This window comes from Salvelinus fontinalis, chromosome 40 (genome assembly GCF_029448725.1).
Source record: "Salvelinus fontinalis isolate EN_2023a chromosome 40, ASM2944872v1, whole genome shotgun sequence".
In the NCBI taxonomy this organism is placed as follows: Eukaryota; Metazoa; Chordata; class Actinopteri; order Salmoniformes; family Salmonidae; genus Salvelinus; species Salvelinus fontinalis.
In genome coordinates this window covers 17157459-17183411 of record NC_074704.1, presented here as the reverse complement: position 1 = coordinate 17183411, position 25953 = coordinate 17157459, and the positions used below count along the sequence as shown (strand labels likewise).

The 25953-nt window shown below is 42.4% G+C and overlaps 2 protein-coding genes across 3 annotated transcripts in view; one reads left to right on the top strand and one right to left on the bottom strand.

The window, feature by feature from the left end:
* Positions 1 to 3802, top strand: part of LOC129839874 (syntaxin-8-like) — a 45730-nt gene extending 41928 nt beyond the window's left edge. The window contains exon 8 of the mRNA XM_055907573.1: positions 3490 to 3802. Coding sequence (XP_055763548.1) covers positions 3490 to 3554 — 65 coding nt within the window. The 3' untranslated portion in view covers positions 3555 to 3802. The remainder of the gene's footprint in view (positions 1 to 3489) is intronic.
* Positions 3803 to 4284: 482 nt separating this feature from the next.
* Positions 4285 to 25953, bottom strand: part of LOC129839873 (netrin-1) — an 86461-nt gene continuing 64792 nt past the window's right edge. For both annotated transcript variants that reach the window (XM_055907571.1, XM_055907572.1), the window contains 2 exons: positions 12248 to 12322; positions 4285 to 8384 (listed from right to left, as the gene is read on the bottom strand). In XM_055907571.1, coding sequence (XP_055763546.1) covers positions 8056 to 8384; positions 12248 to 12322 — 404 coding nt within the window. In that variant the 3' untranslated portion in view covers positions 4285 to 8055. The remainder of the gene's footprint in view (positions 8385 to 12247; positions 12323 to 25953) is intronic.

Here is a 25953-nt window from a genome sequence, read left to right as displayed (position 1 = left end):
GTGGCTAAATGTGTCCTTGGAGATTTCCATATCAACTGTAATGTGTGGCATGAAGTTGGGAGAGAAATCCCCCTAGCTGAAAGCTCACCACGGTTGAGAGGCTTGACACTTGACACCAGCCATCCACCAGTCCTTTTATTCTTACCAACACCTTAGGAAGGTTTCAGGATTTGAAACAGCTGTAGGTTAGATGACAACGGGCTAGCCGAGACAACTGGAAAACCCATTGAACGGTGGTCGTAGTCTAGCCATCTAATATTCAAACCCATATAAAACAAGCCAATATGCAAACACAGAGTAACTATCCATTTTACGGTCTTGATAATAAATGTCCGTCTTTAACTTTTTTTAATACTTTTTCTATATTGTCTTGTCCTTGATTAAAATTCAAATGTGATCTGTGGAAAGCCTAGTGTCTGGATTCAGGTCCTGTGGGGTAAAAAGCTTTTGATTTAAGTGTGAGGTAGCTACAGTATAATCTTTCGGGTCTCCTCTGCCTCCACAGCATTGGTGGAAAAACATTGATTACCCTCTCTCTCCAGTGAAGTCAGATCCGGAACACATGCCCAGTATGATCTGTGCCAATAAATTCTGTCACAATTCTAGATTGCATGTAAACGTGTATTATGTCATCTTGGTGAAAATGTGCAGGTAATATGAGGGTAGTAGCCTAAACGCTGGGGCGCAGCAGGGATTTAGAAAAGTGGCTAGGGCCAAAGGTCTGAGCTAACTAGAAAAAGGCCTAGGCCTACCTTTTTCAAGTTTACTTATTGGTTGCTTTTCCACCACCTATTCTTTTGGTCTGTGGCTGTCCAGCTTAGCCTGATCAGAAGAATTTAGGCAATGTGTAGAAGTCTCTGTCTATGTAACTAGTACGTACTGTACCTGTCTATATAACTAGTATGCACTCTACCTGTCTATGTAACTAGTATGTACTGTACCTGTCTATGTAACTAGTATGTACTGTACCTGTCTATATAACTAGTATGTACTCTACCTGTCTATGTAACTAGTATGTACTGTACCTGTCTATGTAACTAGTATGTACTGTACCTGTCTATGTAACTAGTATGTACTGTACCTGTCTATGTAACTAGTATGTACTCTACCTGTCTATGTAACTAGTATGTACTGTACCTGTCTATGTAACTAGTATGTACTCTACCTGTCTATGTAACTAGTATGTACTGTACCTGTCTATGTAACTGTTATGTACTCTACCTGTCTATGTAACTAGTATGTACTGTACCTGTCTATGTAACTAGTATGTACTCTACCTGTCTATGTAACTAGTATGTACTCTACCTGTCTATGTAACTAGTATGTACTCTACCTGTCTATGTAACTAGTATGTACTCTACCTGTCTATGTAACTGTTATGTACTCTACCTGTCTATGCAACTAGTATGTACTGTACCTGTCTATGTAACTAGTATGTACTGTACCTGTCTATGTAACTAGTATGTACTCTACCTGTCTATGTAACTAGTATGTACTGTACCTGTCTATGTAACTAGTATGTACTGTACCTGTCTATATAACTAGTATGTACTCTACCTGTCTATGTAACTAGTATGTACTGTACCTGTCTATGTAACTAGTATGTACTCTACCTGTCTATGTAACTAGTTTGTACTGTACCTGTCTATGTAACTAGTATGTACTCTACCTGTCTATGTAACTGTTATGTACTCTACCTGTCTATGTAACTGTTATGTACTCTACCTGTCTATGTAACTAGTATGTACTCTACCTGTCTATGTAACTGTTATGTACTCTACCTGTCTATGTAACTAGTATGTACTGTACCTGTCTATGTAACTAGTATGTACTGTACCTGTCTATGTAACTAGTATGTACTGTACCTGTCTATGTAACTAGTATGTACTGTACCTGTCTATGTAACTAGTATGTACTGTACCTGTCTATGTAACTAGTATGTACTGTACCTATCTATGTAACTAGTATGTACTGTACCTGTCTATGTAACTAGTATGTACTGTACCTGTCTATATAACTAGTATGTACTCTACCTGTCTATGTAACTAGTATGTACTGTACCTGTCTATGTAACTAGTATGTACTGTACCTGTCTATGTAACTAGTATGTACTGTACCTGTCTATGTAACTAGTATGTACTGTACCTGTCTATGTAACTAGTATGTACTCTACCTGTCTATGTAACTAGTATGTACTGTACCTGTCTATGTAACTAGTATGTACTCTACCTGTCTATGTAACTAGTATGTACTGTACCTGTCTATGTAACTAGTATGTACTGTACCTGTCTATGTAACTAGTATGTACTGTACCTGTCTATGTAACTAGTATGTACTGTACCTGTCTATGTAACTGTTATGTACTCTACCTGTCCATGTAACTAGTATGTACTCTACCTGTCTATGTAACTAGTATGTACTCTACCTGTCTATGTAACTAGTAGACACTCTACCTGTCTATGTAACTAGTATGTACTCTACCTGTCTATGTAACTAGTATGTACTCTACCTGTCTATGTAACTAGTATGTACTCTACCTGTCTATGTAACTAGTATGTACTCTACCTGTCTATGTAACTAGTATGTACTGTACCTGTCTATGTAACTAGTATGTACTGTACCTGTCTATGTAACTAGTATGTACTGTACCTGTCTATATAACTAGTATGTACTCTACCTGTCTATGTAACTAGTATGTACTGTACCTGTCTATATAACTAGTATGTACTGTACCTGTCTATATAACTAGTATGTACTCTACCTGTCTATGTAACTAGTATGTACTCTACCTGTCTATGTAACTAGTATGTACTCTACCTGTCTATGTAACTAGTATGTACTCTACCTGTCTATGTAACTAGTTTGTACTGTACCTGTCTATGTAACTAGTATGTACTCTACCTGTCTATGTAACTGTTATGTACTCTACCTGTCTATGTAACTAGTATGTACTCTACCTGTCTATGTAACTGTTATGTACTCTACCTGTCTATGTAACTAGTATGTACTCTACCTGTCTATGTAACTAGTATGTACTCTACCTGTCTATGTAACTAGTATGTACTGTACCTGTCTATGTAACTAGTATGTACTGTACCTGTCTATGTAACTAGTATGTACTGTACCTGTCTATGTAACTAGTATGTACTGTACCTGTCTATGTAACTAGTATGTACTGTACCTGTCTATGTAACTAGTATGTACTGTACCTGTCTATGTAACTAGTATGTACTGTACCTGTCTATGTAACTAGTATGTACTGTACCTGTCTATGTAACTGTTATGTACTCTACCTGTCTATGTAACTAGTATGTACTGCACCTGTCTATGTAACTAGAATGTACTCTACCTGTCTATGTAACTAGTATGTACTGTACCTGTCTATGTGCTGTACTCTACTCTGCATTAGGTACACTTTGTAAAGTTGTTGATTTCTGTCGAGTTGCCCGCCTACTTATCCTTCTGTTTGTGTTTCCATTCCTGTTTCAGGGATGCTGGTGGTGATCGTGCTCCTGCTCATTGCTATAGTGGTGGTTGCTGTGTGGCCCACCTAACGAAGAGGGTGAGGGGAGCGTTTTGGACGTCGCACCGTCCGTCGGATGAACCCTGACTGCGTAGAGAGCTTACAGGGGAGGCGAGGTGCAGTTCTAATGGTATCATTTGTCTTGGGATTTGATCATGTTTGTAGGATAATGCCAGCAACAAAAAATAACACGTATGACTGTGTCACTTTTTAACATGATGTGAATCAGTTTAGCTTAATGCAACCGTGTCATTTCTAATAAACAACAGTTACAGTTAACAGCACGATCCGTGGACTCCTTGCTGTAAAGACATTAGTGTTATCTACTAAGGATAATGTACTGTATCTATAGCATACTCTGCGTTCTTCCACTCTGTCAATTTAAAAGCCTTGCAGATGCTCCGAAAGGTTGGGAGATGCTCGCTTGCGTCCGTGTGAACAGTATAGCTAACAGTATAGCTTCGATCTACACCCAGCATGCTTAGCCCTCTACTGTACTGCCCTAAGTCGCACGTGGAGCTGTTGATAGAAGTATGTATGTTACGCCCAGGACTCCGGCTTCAGAGATCCAAAGGAGTTGAGTTTGAGTTTATTTTTACAGGGACAGTGCACATTAATCAACGTTTCAGTAAAAGTGCCGGTTTTAGCCAGCTGGCTAATTTTCAACCGCAGTCCCTGGGCAGGTTATTAAAGAGACATTGAATGATTTAAGACGATAGAGAAAGAGAGGCAGAAGAGAAAAAGAAAGAGTCACACCAGTGGCGACTTAACAGGAGTTTATTTCAACTGAATTCTGGATTTAGTTCTACCAGCTTGGTGTTCAGTAGTTATTGTTTCCTTCTTAAAATCACAACCATCTAAACAGCCACAAACAAGTTTTAAAAAAAGGCAAAAAATACAGAATAAAATCCACAATGTCTCGTGTCATTAAATATATCCATATATAATAACCATATATTAGTACACATCGTAAAACAAACATCGCAAAAAAAGGTTTCGCAATGGCCAACACAGCTAAACAACATTTACAATTTAAAAAGTATGAACAAAAGCAACGTTTTGACAGGTCTGCGGTTGTCATATTTCATCAAAGAGGAGGTCATTGTCAATCCATTGCTTGGAACACTGATCTAAAATTTACATCATGGGGATACAGAGACATAAATGGGAAAAAAAACGATTGAGGTTTGATTATATATATTATGTGCCAAACAGAAATACATTTACATTTAATGTCACGAGTATGGATATAACGATGAAAGGAAGTAACATGTAAATGTATGTATAAATACGTGTAAAATGTCATCTGTATATTTCAATACACCAGCACAAAGCATGTGTAACTGATCTGTACACAGAGAAAAACGGTATGGAACACAGATGCTGGCAATCAGACCCTCAATGTACATCTAATTGGTTTGAAATAAAAGAAATATGTGGTTTTAATTGATTTGGGGATAATCAGGTGATTGAATTACATGATTTGTCCTCCTAGTTCTCGTTTTGCCCTCTTCAAATCGCTCTGAACTTAATTAATTTGACAGCCTTGTAAGAGACATTGAATAACGCCTGCAGCTGTTGAATAGCTGCCGCTACGGCATCCATATTAGGAATTCCATGTTAGGAAGACCACTGACAGTTTTGCCTGAAATCTGACAACTTGCTAATATGGATGCCGTACCACACTCAAGACAGAATTTTCAAGAACTCTAGAGTGGCAGGCAGTCCAGCATGTAACATGTATATCTTATGCACAAGGGTGAGGTCTATGGATGGTTAAGTGGGGGGGGGGGGGGGGGGGTATGAAGCAAGAGTTTAGAGAGCTGGCTAATAATGCTTGTGTAATAATGTTTGGAACAGGTCCCTGTCCGTCAGAGGTAAACTGCACTCTTCCATTTCTGTTGCCTCAATACAACAAGAAAATACATGCTGTTCTTAGGGGTGCACTCTGTCCATTCTCTTTGCTAAAATCTACAATCAATAAATTGAAGTTAATAATAGTTATATTATTGAGAATTTTCACATAAAAATACTACCTATTCAGATTTTTTATTGTTGGCTGCCAATGCCTTTTTTAGTACCTTGGGGAAGAGGCTTGTTTCAATTACAAATGCTTTACACATTGTGATTTAAAAAAGATATAAAATTGCATCCAAAATAGGGTGAATTTAATACTACACAGAAACAATTCTGTGCCAATTGGTGAATAGCCTACAGTATCAGGAAATATTGTTCCTAGGGAGAGGTCATATAAATATGTACATTGTAACGCTTTCAATTCAATATGTACCAATATCTCACTGCTTGGTTAACGTTCTCTGAAAACGATCAGATTTGTGTTGTAGCTAATCTATTTGAAACCTTAGGTATGATAAGGTTTTTTTATTCACATCATTGCAAATGCTTCCTTTTGGTTTTGTGTAAAGCATGTGTACTGTATAATAATAGTAATGTCAATTCATATTTCATAAATGTACACCTTCAATATCAAATAAAAAACACATCTATATACTAAATCTGGGCAACATGGGGAAGAACCACACTGCTTTCTGTCTCTTAGAAGGACTGGCTCCTAAATCACTTGATCATTAAAAATATACTGAACAAAAATATAATCGCAACATGTAAAGTGTTTTATGAGCTGAAGTAAAAGATCCCAGAAATGTTCCATACGCACAAAAAGCTTATTTCTCTCCAATTTTGTGTACTCATTTGTTTACTTCCCTATTAGTGAGCATTTCTTCTTTGCCAAGATAATCCACCCACCTGACCGGTGTGGCATATCAAGAAGCTGATTAAACACCAGGATCATTACACAGGTGCACCTCGTGCTGGGAACAATAAAAGGCCACTCTAAAATGTGCAGTTTTCTCACACAACACAATGCCACAGATGTCTCAAGTTTTGAGGGAGCATGCAATTGGTATGCTGACTGCAGGAATGTGCACCAGAGCTGTTGCCAGAGAATGTAATGTTCATTTCTCTACCATAAGCCGCCACATCCAGCTTTTTCACATGCGGGATCGTCTGAGATCAGCCACCCGAACAGCTGATGAAACTGAGGAGAATTTCTGTCTGTAATAAAGCACTTTTGTGGGGAAAAGGTCATTCTGATTGGCTGGGCCTGGCTCCCCAGTGGCTGGGCCTCTGCCCAGTCATGTTAAATCCATAGATTAGGGTCTAATTCATTTATTTCAATTGACTAATTTCCTTATATTGAATTGTAACTCAATAAAACCGTAAATTTTTGCATGTTGCACTTATGTTTGTTCAGTATAATTGAACCAAACATTAATAAAATATTAAAGCAAGTGATCCTAAATAGAGATTGAAGATCCTAAATTGAAATCTGGTTATTATTGTTCTAATAGCAGGAGTCTTTGAAATCCCAGACATTTTGTATGCAGTCCGTCATCTTCTTGGGAATCCAGCAAAAGTATTATTAAAAACACTAACCATGAAATTAGACTGCAGCACCAGTCAAAAAGAGAGTAATGACACGGTGTCCATATTAGGACATCAACTCATCTGACGCTGTCCTAATATGGATGCCATGTATTTGACATAATAACCAGCCTTTTTGGAGACAGATTGACATGCAGTTTGAAACTGTACAAGAGTGTGTTAATCACCACAATTCACAATGAACATTCATTCATTTCATTCTGAATACTGAAACCGGACAAAGAAAAACGTGTAGATTAAAATAATATCCTTAATTAAGCTTAGTTAACAATGCTGGAGTCAAATATATTGTACACCTTTAAGAATGGACATTAATTTTCTTTCTTGCCATTTCACGGTCTTCATCTAAGGGCCAACATTCAATCAAATGTACAATATGTCACACCCGTGATATAATAAAAAACATAGCTAGTTACTGTGCGTTTTAGGTTACATACACATACGACCGGGTGAAGCGAAAGGCAACTTATTTGATAATACATGAAACGTGCATTTCCAAGACGCAGAAGAACCAATGTTATTTTATGGCACTTTTTGCTGCACTGCCAATAGGATACACAATTTCAACAACAAAAAGTTGAAGTGAGGACGTTTGATGATGCAGGCTGGTTTGTCAGTGATATTATTAGCTAACCCTAAAAACGACAGAAAACAGAGCTTGTGATAATGCAGTGGCTTGATTTGTGGTGTCTTTGCACCAGCACAAAATACTCATAAAATAGGGCTATGAAATATCAATATGAAAAAAAATGAAAACACAAATAACTTTATATATACTGGTAATAGGTGCAAACTTGGCAAATCCACAGAGACAAATCTCGAAGGAAAAAACAACGAAGCAATGACACCTGCAGCGTGAGCTCCTTCACAAAAGTCCACTAGAAAAAAAATCTTCTCAATAATATTCTCTTCATGCTTCTACTCGAAAAAGTAGCGACAACGCACAGTCCCTTTCTGTCCTTCCTCACTCTCCCTCGCTCTCCTCTCGTCCTTTTTCAACACCCACTCATCCTTTGTCCTGTCCCGCGTTCCATTCCCTCGCTCCAGGCGTCGTCCGTACTTTCCGCCTATGCCTTCTTGCACTTGCCTTTCTTCTCGCGTTGCTGGAACTTCCTCAGCCGACGGGCCCATGTGTCTCTCCACTGGATGACCAGGGATCCCTTATCGGCCACCACTCCAGACTGCCCTGGAGAATCCTCATTGTTACCCAGGAGCAGGTACTTCTTCCCGGTCTTGATCTTTGGACACTTGCACGCCACATCCTTGGCCCTTACCCACAGGAACTGGTCTCCGCGGCGGATGCGGCTCTCGCCCTGCTTGTAGACAGAGATGATGTTGACGGTGAACTTCCACCACTCGCCCGCCTTGTCTGCCTTCAGAATGTGCACCTGGACAGCTGGGGAGGGGGGGGAGAGAGAGACTATTTTTGTTATGTCTTTGTGTCTGACTCAATTCTAGCATTAGAATTTCCTGCTCAAAGGGATACACAGTACAGTGCTGTTATTCTTATCTCTATCACTGGGGTTCGTGTCTGTATCACAGACTTCAATGAAAACCCCATCCATGTCCTCTTGGCACAGGAGAGCAACCCGGTCCTTATCGTCTGCTCCATTCCTGCTATTCTGACCTGCTGTGACCCTGCTCTTCTCTAGACCGACAAGACATGATCCCAGCAACAGTTACTATGGCACCCTGGGACAAAATAATTCAGTTTGACCGAGTCAGACATTTCCCATGGAATCCCTTTTCCTTCTTGCAAAAGTTTTGCCTAGACATCTCTCTCTCTGGCCATTCAGTATGACAGGAGGGAGGGAAAAGTGCCAGTGTATCTCCCACTACAGATGTAGGATCTAAATTGAATCTCCCTGTTGCAGGTGAAGTTTCCTGCAATGTAAGACATTTAAAACTTGTAGCGTCTGAGTTTTAAAAAAGTTTCTCATGTTTGTAATTCCCACTTTGTCATTTCAGACCTGATGTTCCCTTACGATACAAAAATATCCATTAATTATAATCCACATAATAATTAACATTTCCCGTTGCTGTAGGATTATTTTCCTACTGTTGGAGACAGGCTCATATTAAGATCCTACATCTGTAAGTCTAGTATGCTACACTGTGTCTAGTACCATCCAGCAGCCAAGAAGGGTATCAGACAGACAGTGAAGCAGGCAGTACTGACGCCAGGTAGCCTGCTGTCTGTAGCTGAATCCTCTAGCTCTTAGTCCTCTGTGTCCACTGGTCCATGTGTGTCTCCAGTCAGTGCTACTGGCTCCACAGACTAGCGCCAAGCGGCATTACGGGACACTAAAAACACCAGAACTGACAAAGCCTCAAGGGCAGAGTTCTGTTCTATTCTCTTTTTTTTTTTTTAAGTGAGGTTGGCTTCTCCATTTGGCGCTGATTCTAGTGGAGTCATCAGCAACTACCTACTCAACCGGCCCCGGTGGATAGGAGACTGGACCTGTAACCTAACCAGACGCCCATCAGAGGCTTGTATCCTCCAAGGGAAATGCTGTCAAGACAAAGTCGTCCGGTAGCAGATCCAGCTCCACGGCCATTATAGATGTCAGGGGATTTGATTTGCGACGTGATTAAGAGGCAGGGATGGGCTGTGAGGAGATGGGTTTTTGGGGAGCGGCTCTGTGATAGTATGGTTTATTACTGAGAGGATCAAGGAGAGAGAGCACCAACAGCTCTCAAAAGCAGCATAGATCACCTTAAGATGTAACAGCAGTCGTTAAACCAGGGGTCATTAACTTAACCTCCTATACACACAAGCTGACTATCACTGAGCGTGAATGTCATGGCTCTCTAAATGGCTCTATATGAGACGTGTCCTGCACTGCACTGCAGATTTGACGCCATGCATGGTAGATCACAGGGTTATCAAATAGGGCCCTGGTGTCCTTTTCTGCTAGTATTAGAATTCCTGGTGTCTTTTACTGTTACTATTAGCATGGGCATTGGTTGAACTGGCTGTTGACCTGGTGGTGAACCCTATTGGTGCCCTCTGTCACCCCGTCCTTCCCTGGTGTCACCACTGGAAGGCGCTCTCTGTTTGTGTTTGCACAACAACACAGGGTGAAACCCTGAGAGACCAAACTGTAAATAACTCAACCTATTGTTAAGCCCTGTTCCACTGTCGTTTCAGCCCTTTTGTATGGAAAAATGTCTGTATCCAAGCACCCTGTGGTTCTCTATGGGGGTTGGAGTGTGTCTGCATATTATCCAGCATAGGCCCAAGGCACAGCGAGACACTGCACTCTTAATGCTCTCCTCCACACCGGGACCCTCCAGTAAACCTTCCTGAAGTGTAAAGCGCGAGGCGAGTCTTATCCCTGTACAGGACCAGTACAAAGCCCCCCCGAGGTATGGCGAGGCAGGGAGAAAGTGGATTAAACCCGGGCCTTGGCAGGGAGGCTGGACCCAGGGCGGGTTAGGGAGGGCTGCGTAGGGCTTGGGTAATGTTGGAGACGGCCAGAGGGGGAAGCAGAGGAAATTGCCTGTAATTGGTCATTGAGGAGAACAGTAAGAGTAAAACAGTGGGGGTTCCCTTACTGTAGCCTGCTCTGAAGCATAGGAGCGTGTACCCTAACCCCACTGTGGACCATTACACACACACACACACACACACACACACACACACACACACACACACACACACACACACACACACACACACACACACACACACACACACACACACACACACACAACATGTAGTCACAGCCTTCCCTGAGGCATGCTGGGGGGGTGTTGGGATCACTCATCAATACCAGCAGGTCCCCTCTACACTCCTCCTCCGGTGCATGCCAGACCTGCCCGCCTGTGAGAGACTAGGATGGGGGTAGAGGACACTCCCTGTGTTGTTGAGCAGCGCTCTCAACACTGCTGAGTCTGAGTTACCGCAGCATGTCTTGATGACATGCACCTGGGGTGCACCTGGGTAGGGTCCCACCTTACTCCCCATCTCCTCTCCCCTATGGGTCTTCAGTGGGCACTGACAAGCTCTGACTTATAGACAGACTTATTTTCAGTGTATAAGGGTAAGAGTTTGTACAGCTGAAGACCACAACACATCACTGGGCTTCACCAGGACAGAGTGAGTCCCCCTACGGGGGTCTATTGACTCTTGCGTGGGCCTGAGAGGAGAAACATGGCCCCGTTACACTCCACTGGAGGTGCATGTTCCAAATCCTCCACTGAGGGCTCCTAATGCCTGACTCACTCGAGACCCTAACTGCTACACTTCCTTCACACATGAGCTCCGCTGCTGGGGATCAATGATCCACAGAGCTTTTGTTTTTTACCACTCATTAAACCTGCTCGCCTACAAATGGCCACAAACTAGTTACTGTGGTGCAGAAATTTTCTTTATTTGCATATGCATGGCAAGCTTTTCAAATCAAATTGTCTTTTTTTTTTTCTTTTTTTTTTTACCAAACACCACACGGTAGAGTATTTTCACATCTATAAATCGGCCATATTTTTTTAGCAATTGCCTCTTAAAGACCTGCAAAGCGAAAGAATTTATGCCACTTTTTATTTGTGGCACAGGGGATTCCTCCTGACACCCTGCCTGGATCCAACCCCTCAAAAACTCAGGAACAATGCCTGTGCTGTCATTCATTCAATCTGCCAAGGTATTTTCAGGCAGGATGCCCCTTCTTGGTTGACTGATTTAACAGACTGGCTTCAATCAGGTCAGGGTCAAACCTCCACAACCTTCACCAGGGTCTTAACCACCTAAAGCACCTTTTCAACCTTTTCAATGGCCAGGGCAGCCGAATGGGATGGCCACAGGAATGCCTGTCTGAAAAGGCCCATCCCTTAAGTTCCCCTTAATGAGGACCTTTAGGCGCGCACCCCAACTGTCCGTCACACCGACTTTGCTTTATACATTATCCGCCTTACCCTTAAATACCTGCTGGGCTGTCCATCATCCCGACACCCCCCTCCCCTTCGCACCCTCTCTATCCTCACACCCTAAGCTCTTCTCTCTGATGGCTTGTCCCCCTCCTTTGTTTGATCCTTTGACTTTCTTTCTTGAAAAGCCGGAGTAAGCCGTCTCTAGAATGCCCAGGAGCTGTAGGGTTGTCCTGGGGTGATGCCTGGGCTTGGTGCTGGGTGTTGTAAATAAAGATGTAGCTAGCTACTTGAGCTAGCTGAGTTCCCAAGTCCACCAGGGCTCTGGAGGCAGCGTGAGCTTCTACTGTAGGATTGTAGACTGTACTGTACAGAGGATTGAACTCAACTCACCGTAATCTTTCTTGCAGTATTTCTTCATGTTGATCTTCAGTTTCCCTTTCGACGCCTTGCAATAGGAGTCACAGTCTGCATGTAGGAGAGAGAGAGAATACGATGCACACTAGGTTAAAACAACTAAAGAGGGAGCAACACAAACTGTGAAAAAAGACAGAAGTGAGACCACATCACATCTCCTTCAAGATTCCTTGCGCTTACTCGAGATACGCATCTGCCAGGTTCAATTGTGTGGTCCTCTAATAGGGCTTATGGTGCATTGAGAGGAGTGGTGGCCAATAGAAATGAGACCAGACAAAAAGGGTCCCGTGGCTGCAGGCGACCGTCCCGGCCCTATAGCTCTGATGGGAGGACCTCTGGATTGCTGCTTATTGTGCCACCAACCAGGCCACCGCTTCAGAAAACCACTCAAATTAACCCCCACGCCGACCGCCACCCAACACCCCCCTGTCAAAGTGCCAGTTTGGGACTGATTAAGGCCTGTAGAAGCACCCCCAACACCCATAGCCGTGGGAAGTAGGGGTGCTGGAGATGCTGCATCGCCTCCTGATAAATTGAAATAATTTTGCCTAAAATTATAGTACGCTTGGCTGAAAAATTCATTCTCATATACTACACCAGAGAGCATAATTTAGCCGCAGAATCTCAATAGCTTCTAAAAAAAAATTGCTGTGGATTAAATGATCACTTACAGTCAGAAAAGCACTCTCACCAAATATAGAACAGCTTGTTGCGTTGTGGCCATGGACATATAATCAATGGAAGGGTTTTAGAATCTCTAACACTGACAGTTTGACTATTAAACTCATGGGTACACTAGCAATGGATGCCAGTCCTGATTTAAATGGGAGCTGCCATCTATGGATTATATATCTATGGTTGGTTGCGGCTGTCGGTTTGCCTTTTTCCAAATACAATCGGGATAAAAACATACAGTTTGGAAAGCAAATGCCTACTGCTGAAAAGAGAAAACGAATCTGTCTGTAGAAGCTTAAAAAAAGCTCAAAGGTTGAGCAATTTTGAGTGATTCTGAGCAAACAGCACTGTTTTTTAAAAGTAGCTCAGAATAAGAGCAAAGTAGCTGCATTTGCGTTTGTTTAAGCTGTTTTCTATTTACATCCATAACAATTTTGCCTGGCACAGCGAGACAAGTTTGCCTTCTCGTCAGGACACTCGACACTGTTCATTACGAGGAGATAGCATTGCATATCAAAAACCAGAATAGAAAGCTGGTTAAATACACTGAACAAAACCATAAACGCAACATGCAACAATTTCAAAGATTTTACTGAGTTACAGTTCACATGAGGAAATCAGTCAACTTAAATAAATAAATTAGGCCCTAATCTAGGCCCTAAATTAGGCCCTTTCACATGACTGAGAATACAGATACCTTTAAAAAAAATAAGGTAGGGGCGTGGATCAGAAAACCAGTCAGTATCTGGTGTGACCACCATTTGCCTCATGCAGCGCAACACATCTCCTTCTCATAGAGTTGATCAGGCTGTTGATTGTGGAATGTTGTCCCACTCCTCTTCAATGGCTGTGTGAAGTTTATGGATGTTGGTGGGAACTGGAAAACGCTGTCGTACATGTGGATAGAGAGCACCCAAACATGCTCAATGGGTGACATGTCTGGTGAGTATGCAGGCCATGGAAGAACTGGGACATTTTCAGCTTCCAGGAATTGTGTACAGATCCTTGCGACATGGGGCCGTGCATTATAATGCTGAAACATGAGGTGATGGAGGCGGATGAATGGCACAACAATGAGCCTCAGGATCTCGTCACGGTATCTGTATGCATTCAAATTGCCATCAATAAAATGCAATTCTGTTCCTTAGCTTATGCCTGCCCATACCGTACCACCACCACCACCATGGAGCACTCTGTTAACAATGTTGACATCAGTAAACCGCTCTCCCACACGACGCCATCTGCCCGATACAGTTGGAACTGTAATTCATCGAAGAGCACACTTCTCCAGCGTGCCAGTGGCCATTGAAGGTGAGCATTTTTCCACTGAAGTCAGTTACGATGCCGAACTGCAGTCAGGTCAAGACCCTGGTGAAGATGACGAGCACACAGATGAGCTTCCCTGAGACATTTCTGACAGTTTGTGCAGAAATTCTTTGGTTGTGCAAACACACAGTTTCATCAGCTGTCCAGGTGGCTGGTCTCAGACAATCCCGCATGTGTAGAAGCCGGATGTGGAGGTCCTGTGCTGGCGTTGTTACGTGGTCTGCGGTTGTGATGCCGGTTGGACGTAATGCCAAATCCTCTAAAACAACGTTGGAGGTAGCTTATGGTAGAGAAATAAACATTTGATTCTCTGGTGGACATTCCTGCAGTCAGCATGCCAATTGCACACACTCTCAAAACATGAGATATCTGTGGCATTGTGTTGTTACAAAACTGCTAATTTTAGAGTGGCCTTTTCTTGTCCCCAGCACAAGGTGCACCTGTGTAATGATCATGATGTTTAATCAGATTTTTGATATGCCCCACCTGTCAGGTGGATGGATTAACTTGGCAAAGGAGAAATGCACACTAACAGGGATTGTAGGCACAAACGCTGGGAGGGGAGAAGCAAGTACAGGGAGTGAATATTTAATGAAGAAACAGACAGGAAACAAAACACAAACAGCATCTTGATAAGGGACAAATAACAACATTAATGCTGACTCTGGAAAGAAACTGAGGAAGTGGTATATAGAGGAGGTAATTAATAATGTGATGGAGTCCAGGTGAGTCCGATGAAGCGCTGATATGCGTAACGATGGTGACAGGTGTGCGTAATGATAAACAGCCTGGCGACCTCGAGCGCCAGAGCGGGGGAGCGGAAGCAGGCGTGACAGGGATGTAAACAAATTTGTGCACACATTTTGAAAGAAATAAGCTTTTGTGCATATGGAACATTTCTGGGATTTTTTATTTCAGCTCATGAAACAAGGGACCAACACTTTATATGTTGTTTGTTGCTAGCGAACCTGGCAATGACAACCGAATTCAAAAATACCAGTTTTTGAAAACAGCTGGTCAAACTAGAAACATAAGGTAGGATTTGACAGCATAGCGCCACTTGCATCATGACTGCAACAGTAGGGAAAATGTACAGTGGGGAGAACAAGTATTTGATACACTGCCGATTTTGCAGGTTTTCCTACTTACAAAGCATGTAGAGGTCTGTAATTTTTATCATAGGTACACTTCAACTGTGAGAGACGGACTCTAAAACAAAAATCCAGAAAATCACATTGTATGATTTTTAAGTAATTAATTTGCATTTTATTGCATGACATAAGTATTTGATACATCAGAAAAGCATAACTTAATATTTGGTACAGAAACCTTTGTTTGCAATTACAGAGATCATACGTTTCCTGTAGTTCTTGACCAGTTTTGCACACACTGCAGCAGGGATTTTGGCCCACTCCTCCATATAGACCTTCTCCAGATCCTTCAGGTTTCAGGGCTGTCGCTGGGCAATACGGACTTTCAGCTCCCTCCAGAGATTTTCTATTGGGTTCAGGTCTGGAGACTGGCTAGGCCACTCCAGGACCTTAAGATGCTTCTTACGGAGCCACTCCTTAGTTGCCCTGGCTGTGTGTTTCGGGTCGTTGTCATGCTGGAAGACCCAGCCACGACCCATCTTCAATGCTCTTACTGAGGGAAGGAGGTTGTTGGCCAAGCTTTCGCGATACATGGCCCCATCCATCCTCCCCTCAATACGGTGCAGTCGTCCTGTCCCCTTTGCAGAAAAGCATCCCCAAAGAATGATGTTTCCACCTCCATGCTTCACGGTTTGGATGGTGTTCTTGGGGTTGTACTCATCCTTCTTCTTCCTCCAAACACGGCGAGTGGAGTTTAGACCAAAAAGCTCTATTTTTGTCTCATCAGACCACATGACCTTCTCCCATTCCTCCTCTGGATCATCCAGATGGTCATTGGCAAACTTCAGATGGGCCTGGACATGCGCTGGCATGTATTTCTTTGATACTGTGGTCCCAGCTCTCTTCAGGTCATTGACCAGGTCCTGCCGTGTAGTTCTGGGCTGATCCCTCACCTTCCTCATGATCATTGATGCCCCACGAGGTGAGATCTTGCATGGAGCCACAGACCGAGGGTGATTGACCGTCATCTTGAACTTCTTCCATTTTCTAATAATTGCGCCAACAGTTGTTGCCTTCTCACCAAGCTGCTTGCCTATTGTCCTGTAGCCCATCCCATCCTTGTGCAGGTCTACAATTTTATCCCTGATGTCCTTACACAGCTCTCTGGTCTGGTCGTCTCTCACAGTTGAAGTGTACCTATGATAAAAATTACAGCCCTCTACATGCTTTGTAAGTAGGAAAACCTGCAAAATCGGCAGTGTATCAAATACTTGTTCTCCCCACTGTATGTTCATCACTCACCACGTTAGGTCATCAGATGCTCCCAAAAATGATGTCTCTGCAAAGACAAATCAATTCTACTGTAGCTAGAAAACCTTTCCCTTGTTGAACCTGCATTTAAAATGTATACAATTTTGGTTTGTGTGGTTTTTGGTTTAGCTTTTTGTAACTATGTAGCAAGTATGGTCTGCATGTGTAGACGAATATTGCGTAATGATTGCAAGGTGTCCCCGATATCTTTTCCAACTGTCCCGTTATCTGGTTTTAATGTCCATTCTAGAATTCCCTTCTAACCAATCAGAAATGAGTACTCAACAATGTTGTGGTATAATATATATATATATATTCCCCCTAATAATGTACAATCTGTGTGTGTATATGTAACAGTATAGCTTCCGTCCCTCTCCTCGCCCCTACCTGGGCTCGAACCAGGGGACCCTCTGCACACATCAACAACTGACACCCACGAAGCATCGTTACCCATCGCACCACAAAAGCCGCTGCCCTTGCAGGGCAAGGGGAACAACTACTTCAAGGTCTCAGAGCGAGTGACGTCAACGATTGAAACACTATTAGCGCGCACCACCGCTAACTAGCTAGCCATTTCACATTGGTTACATATATATATATATATTCCTCCTAATAATGTACAATATGTATATATATTCCTCCTAATATTGTAGAAATGTCTCTTCATTGGCCTGGGCTATTGTTTGCATTCAAGACCAGATCATTTTTATTGCTCTCAGTTTGTCAGTGTTAGAGTAGCCACTCATTTTGGTCATTTCGGTGTGGTATTAAAAAAGATTCTGCTAATGTTTTCTATACATTTACATTTACATTTAAGTCATTTAGCAGACGCTCTTATCCAGAGCGACTTACAAGTACATACATTCATACTTTTTTTCTATCATATAAATTACGTTAGGCCAAAAAAAATCAAAACCCATACAAAAACAATCTCATGTGGAAATCCTCAAAACGCCTCTACTCAACGTATGCCACTATGCAAATACAATTAGCGATGCATCCATTGCTTTATTATTTTATATATATATATATATATATATATATATATATATATATATATATACACACACATGCATACACACAAGAGAAAGGAGTTGGCATAGCCACGGGAAGATGTTTTGATTTGGGGGTGCAACATTTTCTCTTGTCAACTCAACCACTCTGTCCCTCCAAACCCCACTTTCCAGACCTATACACCCCCTAGGCCCCCACCGACTTACCCCAACTCCCATTCCTTTTCAACTCGCCCCCCAAACCCCCCCCCCCCCCCCCCCCCCCTTCGAGACCCCCCCAGGGCCGTGTCAAGCTTTGGCATTTATTGCAATAGGGAAACCTAGGGGTGGTGGTCCCAGTGATTGGTGGGAGGAGGGGAGGTAGGGGGTCATAGCCACGACAAAGAGAGGTCAGGAAGGAAATTAGCGGCCCATGAAGCGTTAGCCAAAGCCTTTTCTGGTGTCCGCTCCTCCACAGTGAACAAATAAATACCTGACACAGCTAGGGCTCGGCCATGGGCCTCATTTATAACCATTGCGTACATTTCAGAATAAATATCTGCATGTGCAATTTCTGAAAAGAATACGTACGTCTAAAAAATGTATATTTATATACTTGGCGCACGCCATACATATGCATGTTTCCCGTTATAAATCAGCCCATCGTAAAACTGAGCGCGCGAGAACGTGCATTATAACTCCTTATAACGCACCTTTTGTGGTTACAATAAACTCATTTATTTACTGTATAATCTGGAACTATTAGAATTAGGCCACGGCAGTTTGAAATGTTATCAAATGTTGTCAGAATGTTTTAATCTTTTGCAGTCATTTATTCCGTATTTGGCAAATGATTGTGACAGTTTCTGAATGAAAAAACGCTGGAAATTTTATTTGGACCTGTCAGCAGTAGTTTGAATTCAACAATATTTTGCATTGACTTTTTCCCCAAACTGTTGTGAATTCGGAACCATTGTCTAGGGTACCATGTAAAAAGTATTCAGACCCGTTAACGTTTTTGTTGTTATAGTAAAATGGATTAAATACAAAAAAATCGTACGCAATCTACACACAATAACCCCATAATGACAAAGCGAAAACAGGTTTTTAGAAATGTTTGCAAATTTGTTAAAAATAAAAAACAGAAATACCTTATTTACATAAATATTCAGCCCCTTCGCTATGAGACTCGAAATAGAGCTCAGGCGCATCCTGTTTCCATTGATCATCCTTGATATGTTTCTATAACTTGATTGGAGTCCACCTGTGGGAAATTCAATTGATTGGACATGATTTGGAAAGGCACACACCTGTCTATATAAGGTCCCACAGTTGACAGTGCATGTCAGAACAAAAACCAAGCCATGAGTGTCGAAGGAATTGTCCACACAGATCTGGGGAAGGGTACCACAATATTTCTGCAGCATTGAAGGTCCCCAAGAACACAGTGGCCTCCATCATTCTTAAATGGAAGAAGTTTGGAACCACCAACACTCTTCATAGAGCTGGCCGCCCGGCCAAACTGAGCAATCGGGGGAGAAGGGCCTTGGTCAGGGAGGTGACCAAGAACCTAATGGCCACTGACAGAGCTCTAGAGTTCCTCTGTGGAGATGGAAGAAACTTCCAGAAGGACAACCATCTCTGCAGCAGTCCACCAATCAGGCCTTTATGTTAGAGTGCCCAGACGAAAGCCACTCCTCAGTAAAAGGCACATGACAGCTCGCTTGGAGTTTGCCAAAAGGCACCTAAAGACTCTCAGACCACGAGAAACAAGATTCTCTGGTCTGATGAAACCGAGATTGAACACTTTGGCTTGAATGCCAATCGTCACTTCTGGAGGAAACCTGGCACAATCCCTACGGTGAAGCATGGTGAAGGCAGCATCATGCTGTGGGGATGTTTTTCAGCAGCAGGGACTGGGAAACTAGTCAGGATTGAGGCAAAGATGAACAAAGCAAAGTACAGTTAGATCCTTGACGAGAACCTGCTCCAGAGCGCTCAGGACCTCAGACTGGGTTGAAGGTTCACCTTCCAACAGGACAACGACCCTAAGCACACAGCCAAGACAACGCAGGACTGGCTTCGGGACAGTCTCCTAATGTCCTTGAGTGTTCCAGCCAGAGCCCGGACTTGAACCCGATTGAACATCTCTGGAGAGGCCTGAAAATAGCTGTGCAGCAACGCTCCCCATCCAACCTGACAGAGCTTGAGAAGATCTGCAGAGAAGAATGGGAGAAACTCTCCAAATACAGGTGTGCCAAGCTTGTAGCGTCATACCCAAGAAGACTCGATGCTGTAATCGCTGCCAAAGGTGCTTCAACAAAGTACTGAGTAAAGGGTCTGAATACTTATGTAAATGTGATATTTCAGTTTTTAAAGTTTTATAAATTAGCAAAAAGTGTTTTTGCTTTGTCATTATGGGGTATTGTGTGTAGATTGAGGAGGGGGAAAAAACGATTTAATACATTTTAGAATAAGGCTGTAACGTAACAAAATGTTTAAAAAGTCAAGGCCTATCTATTTAGGCTAGGTACTGTACAGTATGTATAGAGCCATGTCATTATCGAATGCTCTGCCACCAAAGGTTACTCAGGCAAAAAGCAAGTTTAGCTTAAAAAAAGATTATCTATTTAGGCTACTAGGCCCAATTAAATGACAGATGCATTGTTATTTGTTGTATGGCTACTTTGTATGGCTACTTCGGGAAAATGAACCGATCATGGCTAGAAAATAGGAGGAATTTATTCTGCAGCGGTTATGAAAATAAAATAAACAGGAAATAGATTCCTAAAGAAAGTATTCACACCCCTTGAATTTGTTCACATTTTGTTGTGTTACAGCCTGAATTTAAAATTGATTTAATTGATATTCTATATCACTGGCCTACACGCAATACCTCAATGTCAAAGTGGAATTGTGTTTTTAGAAATGTTTACAAATTAATAAAAAATGAAAAGCTGAAATGTCTTGAGTCAATAAGTATTCAACTCCTTTTTTATGGCAAGCCTACATAAGTTAAGGAGTAAAAATGTGATTAACAAGTCATATAATAAATTGCACGGACTCACTCTGTCCAATAACAATGTTTAACATTATTTTTGAATGACTACCTCATCTTTGTACCCCACACATACAATTATCTGTAAGGTCCCTCAGTCGAAAAGTACATTTCATACACAGATTCAACCACAAAGACCAGGGAGGTTTTCCAATGCCTTGCAAAGAAGGGAGCACATTGGTAGATGAGTAAACAAATAAAATAAACAGACATTGAATATACCTTTGAGCATGGTGTTAATTACACTTTTAATTTCACTTTGGATGGTCTATCAATATACCAAGTCACTACAAAGATACAGGCGTCCTTCCTAACTCATTTGCCGGAGAGGAAGGAAACCGCTCAAGGATTTCACCATGACTTCACAACAGCTACATAGTTTAATGGCTGTGATAGGAGAAAACAGAGGATGTAGTTGCTCCACAATACTAATCTAATTGACAGAGTGAAAAGAAGGAAGCCTGTAGAGAATACAAATATTACAAAACATGCATCCTGTATGCAACAAGTCACAAAAGTAATACTACAAAAAATGTGGCAATGAAATTCACTTTTTGTCCTGAATACAAATCGTTATGTTTGGGGCATTTCCAACACATCACTGAGTACCACTCTTCATATTTTCAAGCATGGTGGTTGCTGCATCATGTTATGGGTATGGTTGTTATCGGCAAGGACTAGAGTTTTTTCTTTTAGGATTAAAAGAAACGGAATAGAGCTAAGCACAGGCAACATCCTAACGGAATACCTGGTTCAGTCTGCTATCCAACAGAATGACAATAAAATAAGACAGTTGCTTACCAAGACGACATTGAATGTTCCTGAGTGGCCTAGTTACAGTTTTGACTTAAATCGGCTTGAAAATCTAGGGCAAGACTTTAAAATGGCTGTCTAGCAATGATCAACAACAAACATGATATTTTTTTAAAGAATAATAGGCAAATATTGTACAATCCAGGTGTGCAAAGCTCTTACCCAGAAAGTCTCACAGCTGTAATCACTGCCAAAGGGGATTCTAACATGTATTGACTCAGGGGTGTGAGTACTTAAGTAATTTAGTTATTTCTGTATTTAATTTAATACATTTGCAAAAAATTCTAAAAACATGTTTTCACTTTAATCATGGCGTATTGTGTGTAGATGGTTGATTTTTGTATTTATTTAATCCATTTTGAATTCAGGCTTTAACACAACAAATGTGGAATAAGTCAAGGGGTATGACTACTTTCTGGTTTATGTCAAATTATTTCAGATTCCAAAATGTAAAATACATTGATTTTCACTCTTCTCACTAATGGCAAATGGCAACATGTTGGTGTTATTTTTTCCAGTTTTCTTGTGGGGGTTTTGGGGAGAAATGTCATATCATATCCCCAATTTTGCATACAATACTTGCATGTTTGCAATACAATACTTCAACCACTAGAAAAGTTTGTTCCGTTTTTATAAATTGCAACTTTTGTGGGAAAATGGGAGCAGGCATGTTTAGGGGTATATTTTATATGTACACAACATTTATAAATGAGGCCCCTGAACTGTACTCTGCTGGCTCAGATATTTACTTTATTCCACCACAGTTTCAGCAACTATGGTAGATGCATCAGGCCAGCCTAGTACTGCTTGCTTTAACTCGGTTTGGTTAGGTAATGTGGAAAGTGTACAGGTTGATGGATTACTGGGACTTTAAGTGCATATCCACACAGCTCACTTCTCTGAGTTAACCTTGACAAAAAAGGTACCATGGCTTTCCTGATTGCCCCACGCTGCGCTGTCACACAGCCAGTCACCTTCAGTAAAGAGTGTATGACGCGAGGCCAAACATTAAATTAAAATCATTTGTTCCCTTTTATTCACTCCACATTTTTCTTCTTTCCCTCTCTAACTGACACACATTGGATTCAGAGTACTGTATCGGCACAGTTCCCTCTAAACTCTCCTCTGAAAAAGTTTTAATAGTGCTATCTTTTCACAAAGTGAGAGGGAAGGATGAGTAGAGGAGGGGGTGATGGGCTGGTATGAGGAAGGATAAGACCTTTCAGCCAGCCTGAATATGAACAAACGTCATTGTTGTGACCAGGTCCTTGCTCCATGCCTGCCTTATACTTCCCTTTATATTCGGGGTGAATGAGGTTGCCTGGGTAACGCTGAAACGAGGAAAAATGCACCCAAAGTAGAGGAGGGCGGGAGAGTGGCTATTGGTGTGGGGGGGGGGACACTAGAAGAGAACGAAGCTGGTTGGCGGGGTGAGGGGTTTCAAGTAAAGCCAAAATCGTCTCAGCTGATGGGGTTCGAGAAGGTAGCTGTGAGGGGAAGAAATGGCACAGTAGATGAAATTGAGTCTATACTAGGCAGAGCGGCGCCTGATTCCCATGTAAATGATGACCCGGGTCTGTGGAAAAGGCTGCTTTTGTTTTCCCATAAACCCCCTTGATGGCATCATGATACTTTCCTTTGATAGCTCTCGTTGGCCATTAGTGTACTCCTGAGACGAGCACCCCCAGATCCCCATACAGAACCAGGCAGTCCCCCACCGCGAGGACAAATGTACCCTTTGTGTGGGACACTCTAGTCAGGGGAAGTGGAATTAGTCCAGGGGCGCTGAGCTCTGTGTACCTCCCCTCCGCGCCTCCTCTCTCCATCCCCTCTCTCCATCCCCTCTCTCCATCTCCTCTCTACGCTCTCTTACTGGGAGGTGTAGTTCCCTTTGTTTCTCAGTTGTTTGAGCGAGGAAGGAGAAACGCTGAGAGACGCTCCTTTGCCGCCTGGATGTGTCAGTGCTTCTTTAGCAGTGGGAGAGATTGATTGACACCCTCTACACAGGAGTTTACAGTCTTTTAAGTCCCAGGCACATTTTTCAGACTTTTATCTACGTGGATAAAAGTAGAGCAAAGACCTAGACAGGACCCAGTGACAGGGACCTGCTTAGCTGGAACAAAGAGGTGTAAATAGGGGCATGGGGGAGGCCTTTCTCCTCCCTACGTCTTTCTTCTCCCTGAACAAGACTGATTGAGAAACAAATTGTGGCAAATAAAGCATGTAATTAGATTATAGCCACAGTGCCTGGGCTGTTGGGCTGCTGGAACCATAGCAGTAGGGCTGGACCCTGTCCAAAGAGAGGGCGTTTTCTTCATTGTTTTCTTTCTTTGTTTCTTTGTTCCTTCATTTCTTTCTTCTCTCTGGCCATGTCCAGTGTTGTAGTACTTGAGACCAGTCTCGAGACCAAATATTGAGTGTCTCGGTCTTGTCTCTGTGTAAGGAAAAACAAACTGTTCTTCTGAAATTTGAACACAGAACATTTTGAACTCTTATCGTGGCGATATGACACAATTACTGGTCTAGGTCTAGGTCTTGACTCGGTCTCGCCCCCCTCCAGCCTCGGACTCGATTTGCTCCTGTCTTGGTCTTGAATCGGTCTCACTTTAGGTGGTCTCGAACACAACACTGGCCGTGTCCAAATACCCATAACAGTAGGCATTTTTGGTATGTGAAAATAGAACGTCTTTATAGTATGTTTAATTAAAATAGTATGCTTTAAATGTCATGTCATACTCGGTTCGGCTTTTCATCAACTACAATTTCGCTGCATGCTATTGAGGAAGAGAATCCTCTTTTCAGATCCAGGCGTGTTTGACAGCAGCTGATGATGAGACGTGCTGCACCATAATGATAGAATGGCGGGAAACGGTGCAGTTGTACATCAGATGACGTATTCTCAGTATGGTGATATTTGTTGCTTATTAAATAGATTTTTACTAAACAGTACATTCTAAATAGTATGTGGAATGGTTAGGACACAGCATGCAGTTTTAGTAAATAGTAGGCAAGACAGATTTCGGACACAGCCTCTCTCTCTTTTTCATTCATTCTATCATCCTGAAGTAAGGGAAAAGTTGTGTTTTCGATCCCAGTGAGCGACAGAGCTGGGAAACAACAGAGAGCGGAAGCGTCTATTTCTGATTCACGACATGATGGTTTTGTGGGTTGTTTGTTTTGGGCGGCATGTTCTGTGGAACCAATCTGAAAACAAGAGTGTGGTCACCCCTATTACTGCAATTGAGTTTCAGTGGAGTCAGTGGGCAATGATGCTGGCTCCATCCCAACGTGCAGGCTGATGCCAATGTGTTCATGTTGTGAGAGCCAGGCTGAGATTGCCAAGCCATAAATCATATTGTGAGTTTAGCATCGATGATGATGATGACACGCCGATACAATGCTATTACGATGCTATTTTCTCCCCGTTCTCTTTCTCTCCCTCACTCTCGGGTCACTATTTCTCTCTCTCCTCTCTCTCATATTAAACTCGGAGCAGGTAATAAAATCCCATGACACAACACTAAAGCCCAGTGAGGCAGCAGAGAGTATTAACAGGGTGTGTAGCGTGGGACCTAGAGAGAGACTCATGTCCCAAATATCCAGGGAGGGTCTCACCGCAAATCCTTCCAGCCATCATTTTCATCATCATCATTGTAGCCCATATCCTGGATCATGTTCGTAATGGCACACCGTCCCGAAACGTTTTGTAACAGAAAACGAGTGCTTCTCATTGGACGACGTTCGACAGTAACTCCCCGTTTTATAACGGTTCTGACTGTTTTCTTCCATTTCGTGCCTAATGAATACCACCCTGGTTGTGGTCACTGGTTGATATCATGGTGGTCAGCTCAGCTGTTATAATCTCCTTCACATTCCGTTGCTCTACAGACATCTCTGTCAGGCGACGACCAAGGGGGAGAGACTACTCACACTATCCGTGACCTAACCGCACAATATGTGTTTTGTCTGGGCCTTGCCTTCCGAGGTATTCGCCATGCATTCCACCCCTCCATGTGCTCGAGGAGGTGGGGAACCCAGAACACGTCGCTGGAGACAAATGAATACCCCCCCCCACTTCCCTCAACCGAGTCCGATGGGGTTGAGGTAGGGGGGAGGCACCTGCTGCACAGCTGTCCAGCCTCTCCTATAATCAGCCCACCCCAAGCATGCCGGTTCCTATTCTTTTCCTTTAGTCCTACCTTACAAACCAAAGTAGTAATAATGTCATGACTCATCACTTAAAGTCTCTCTATCTAGATAAAACAATGTATATATCTGCACATCTCTCTCCCTCTACTGAACAAAAATATAAACGCAACATGTAAAGTGTTGGTTTCATGAGCTGAAATAAAATATTTCCGAAATGTTTCATATGCACAAAAAGCTTATCTGTCTCAAATTGTGTGCACAAAATTT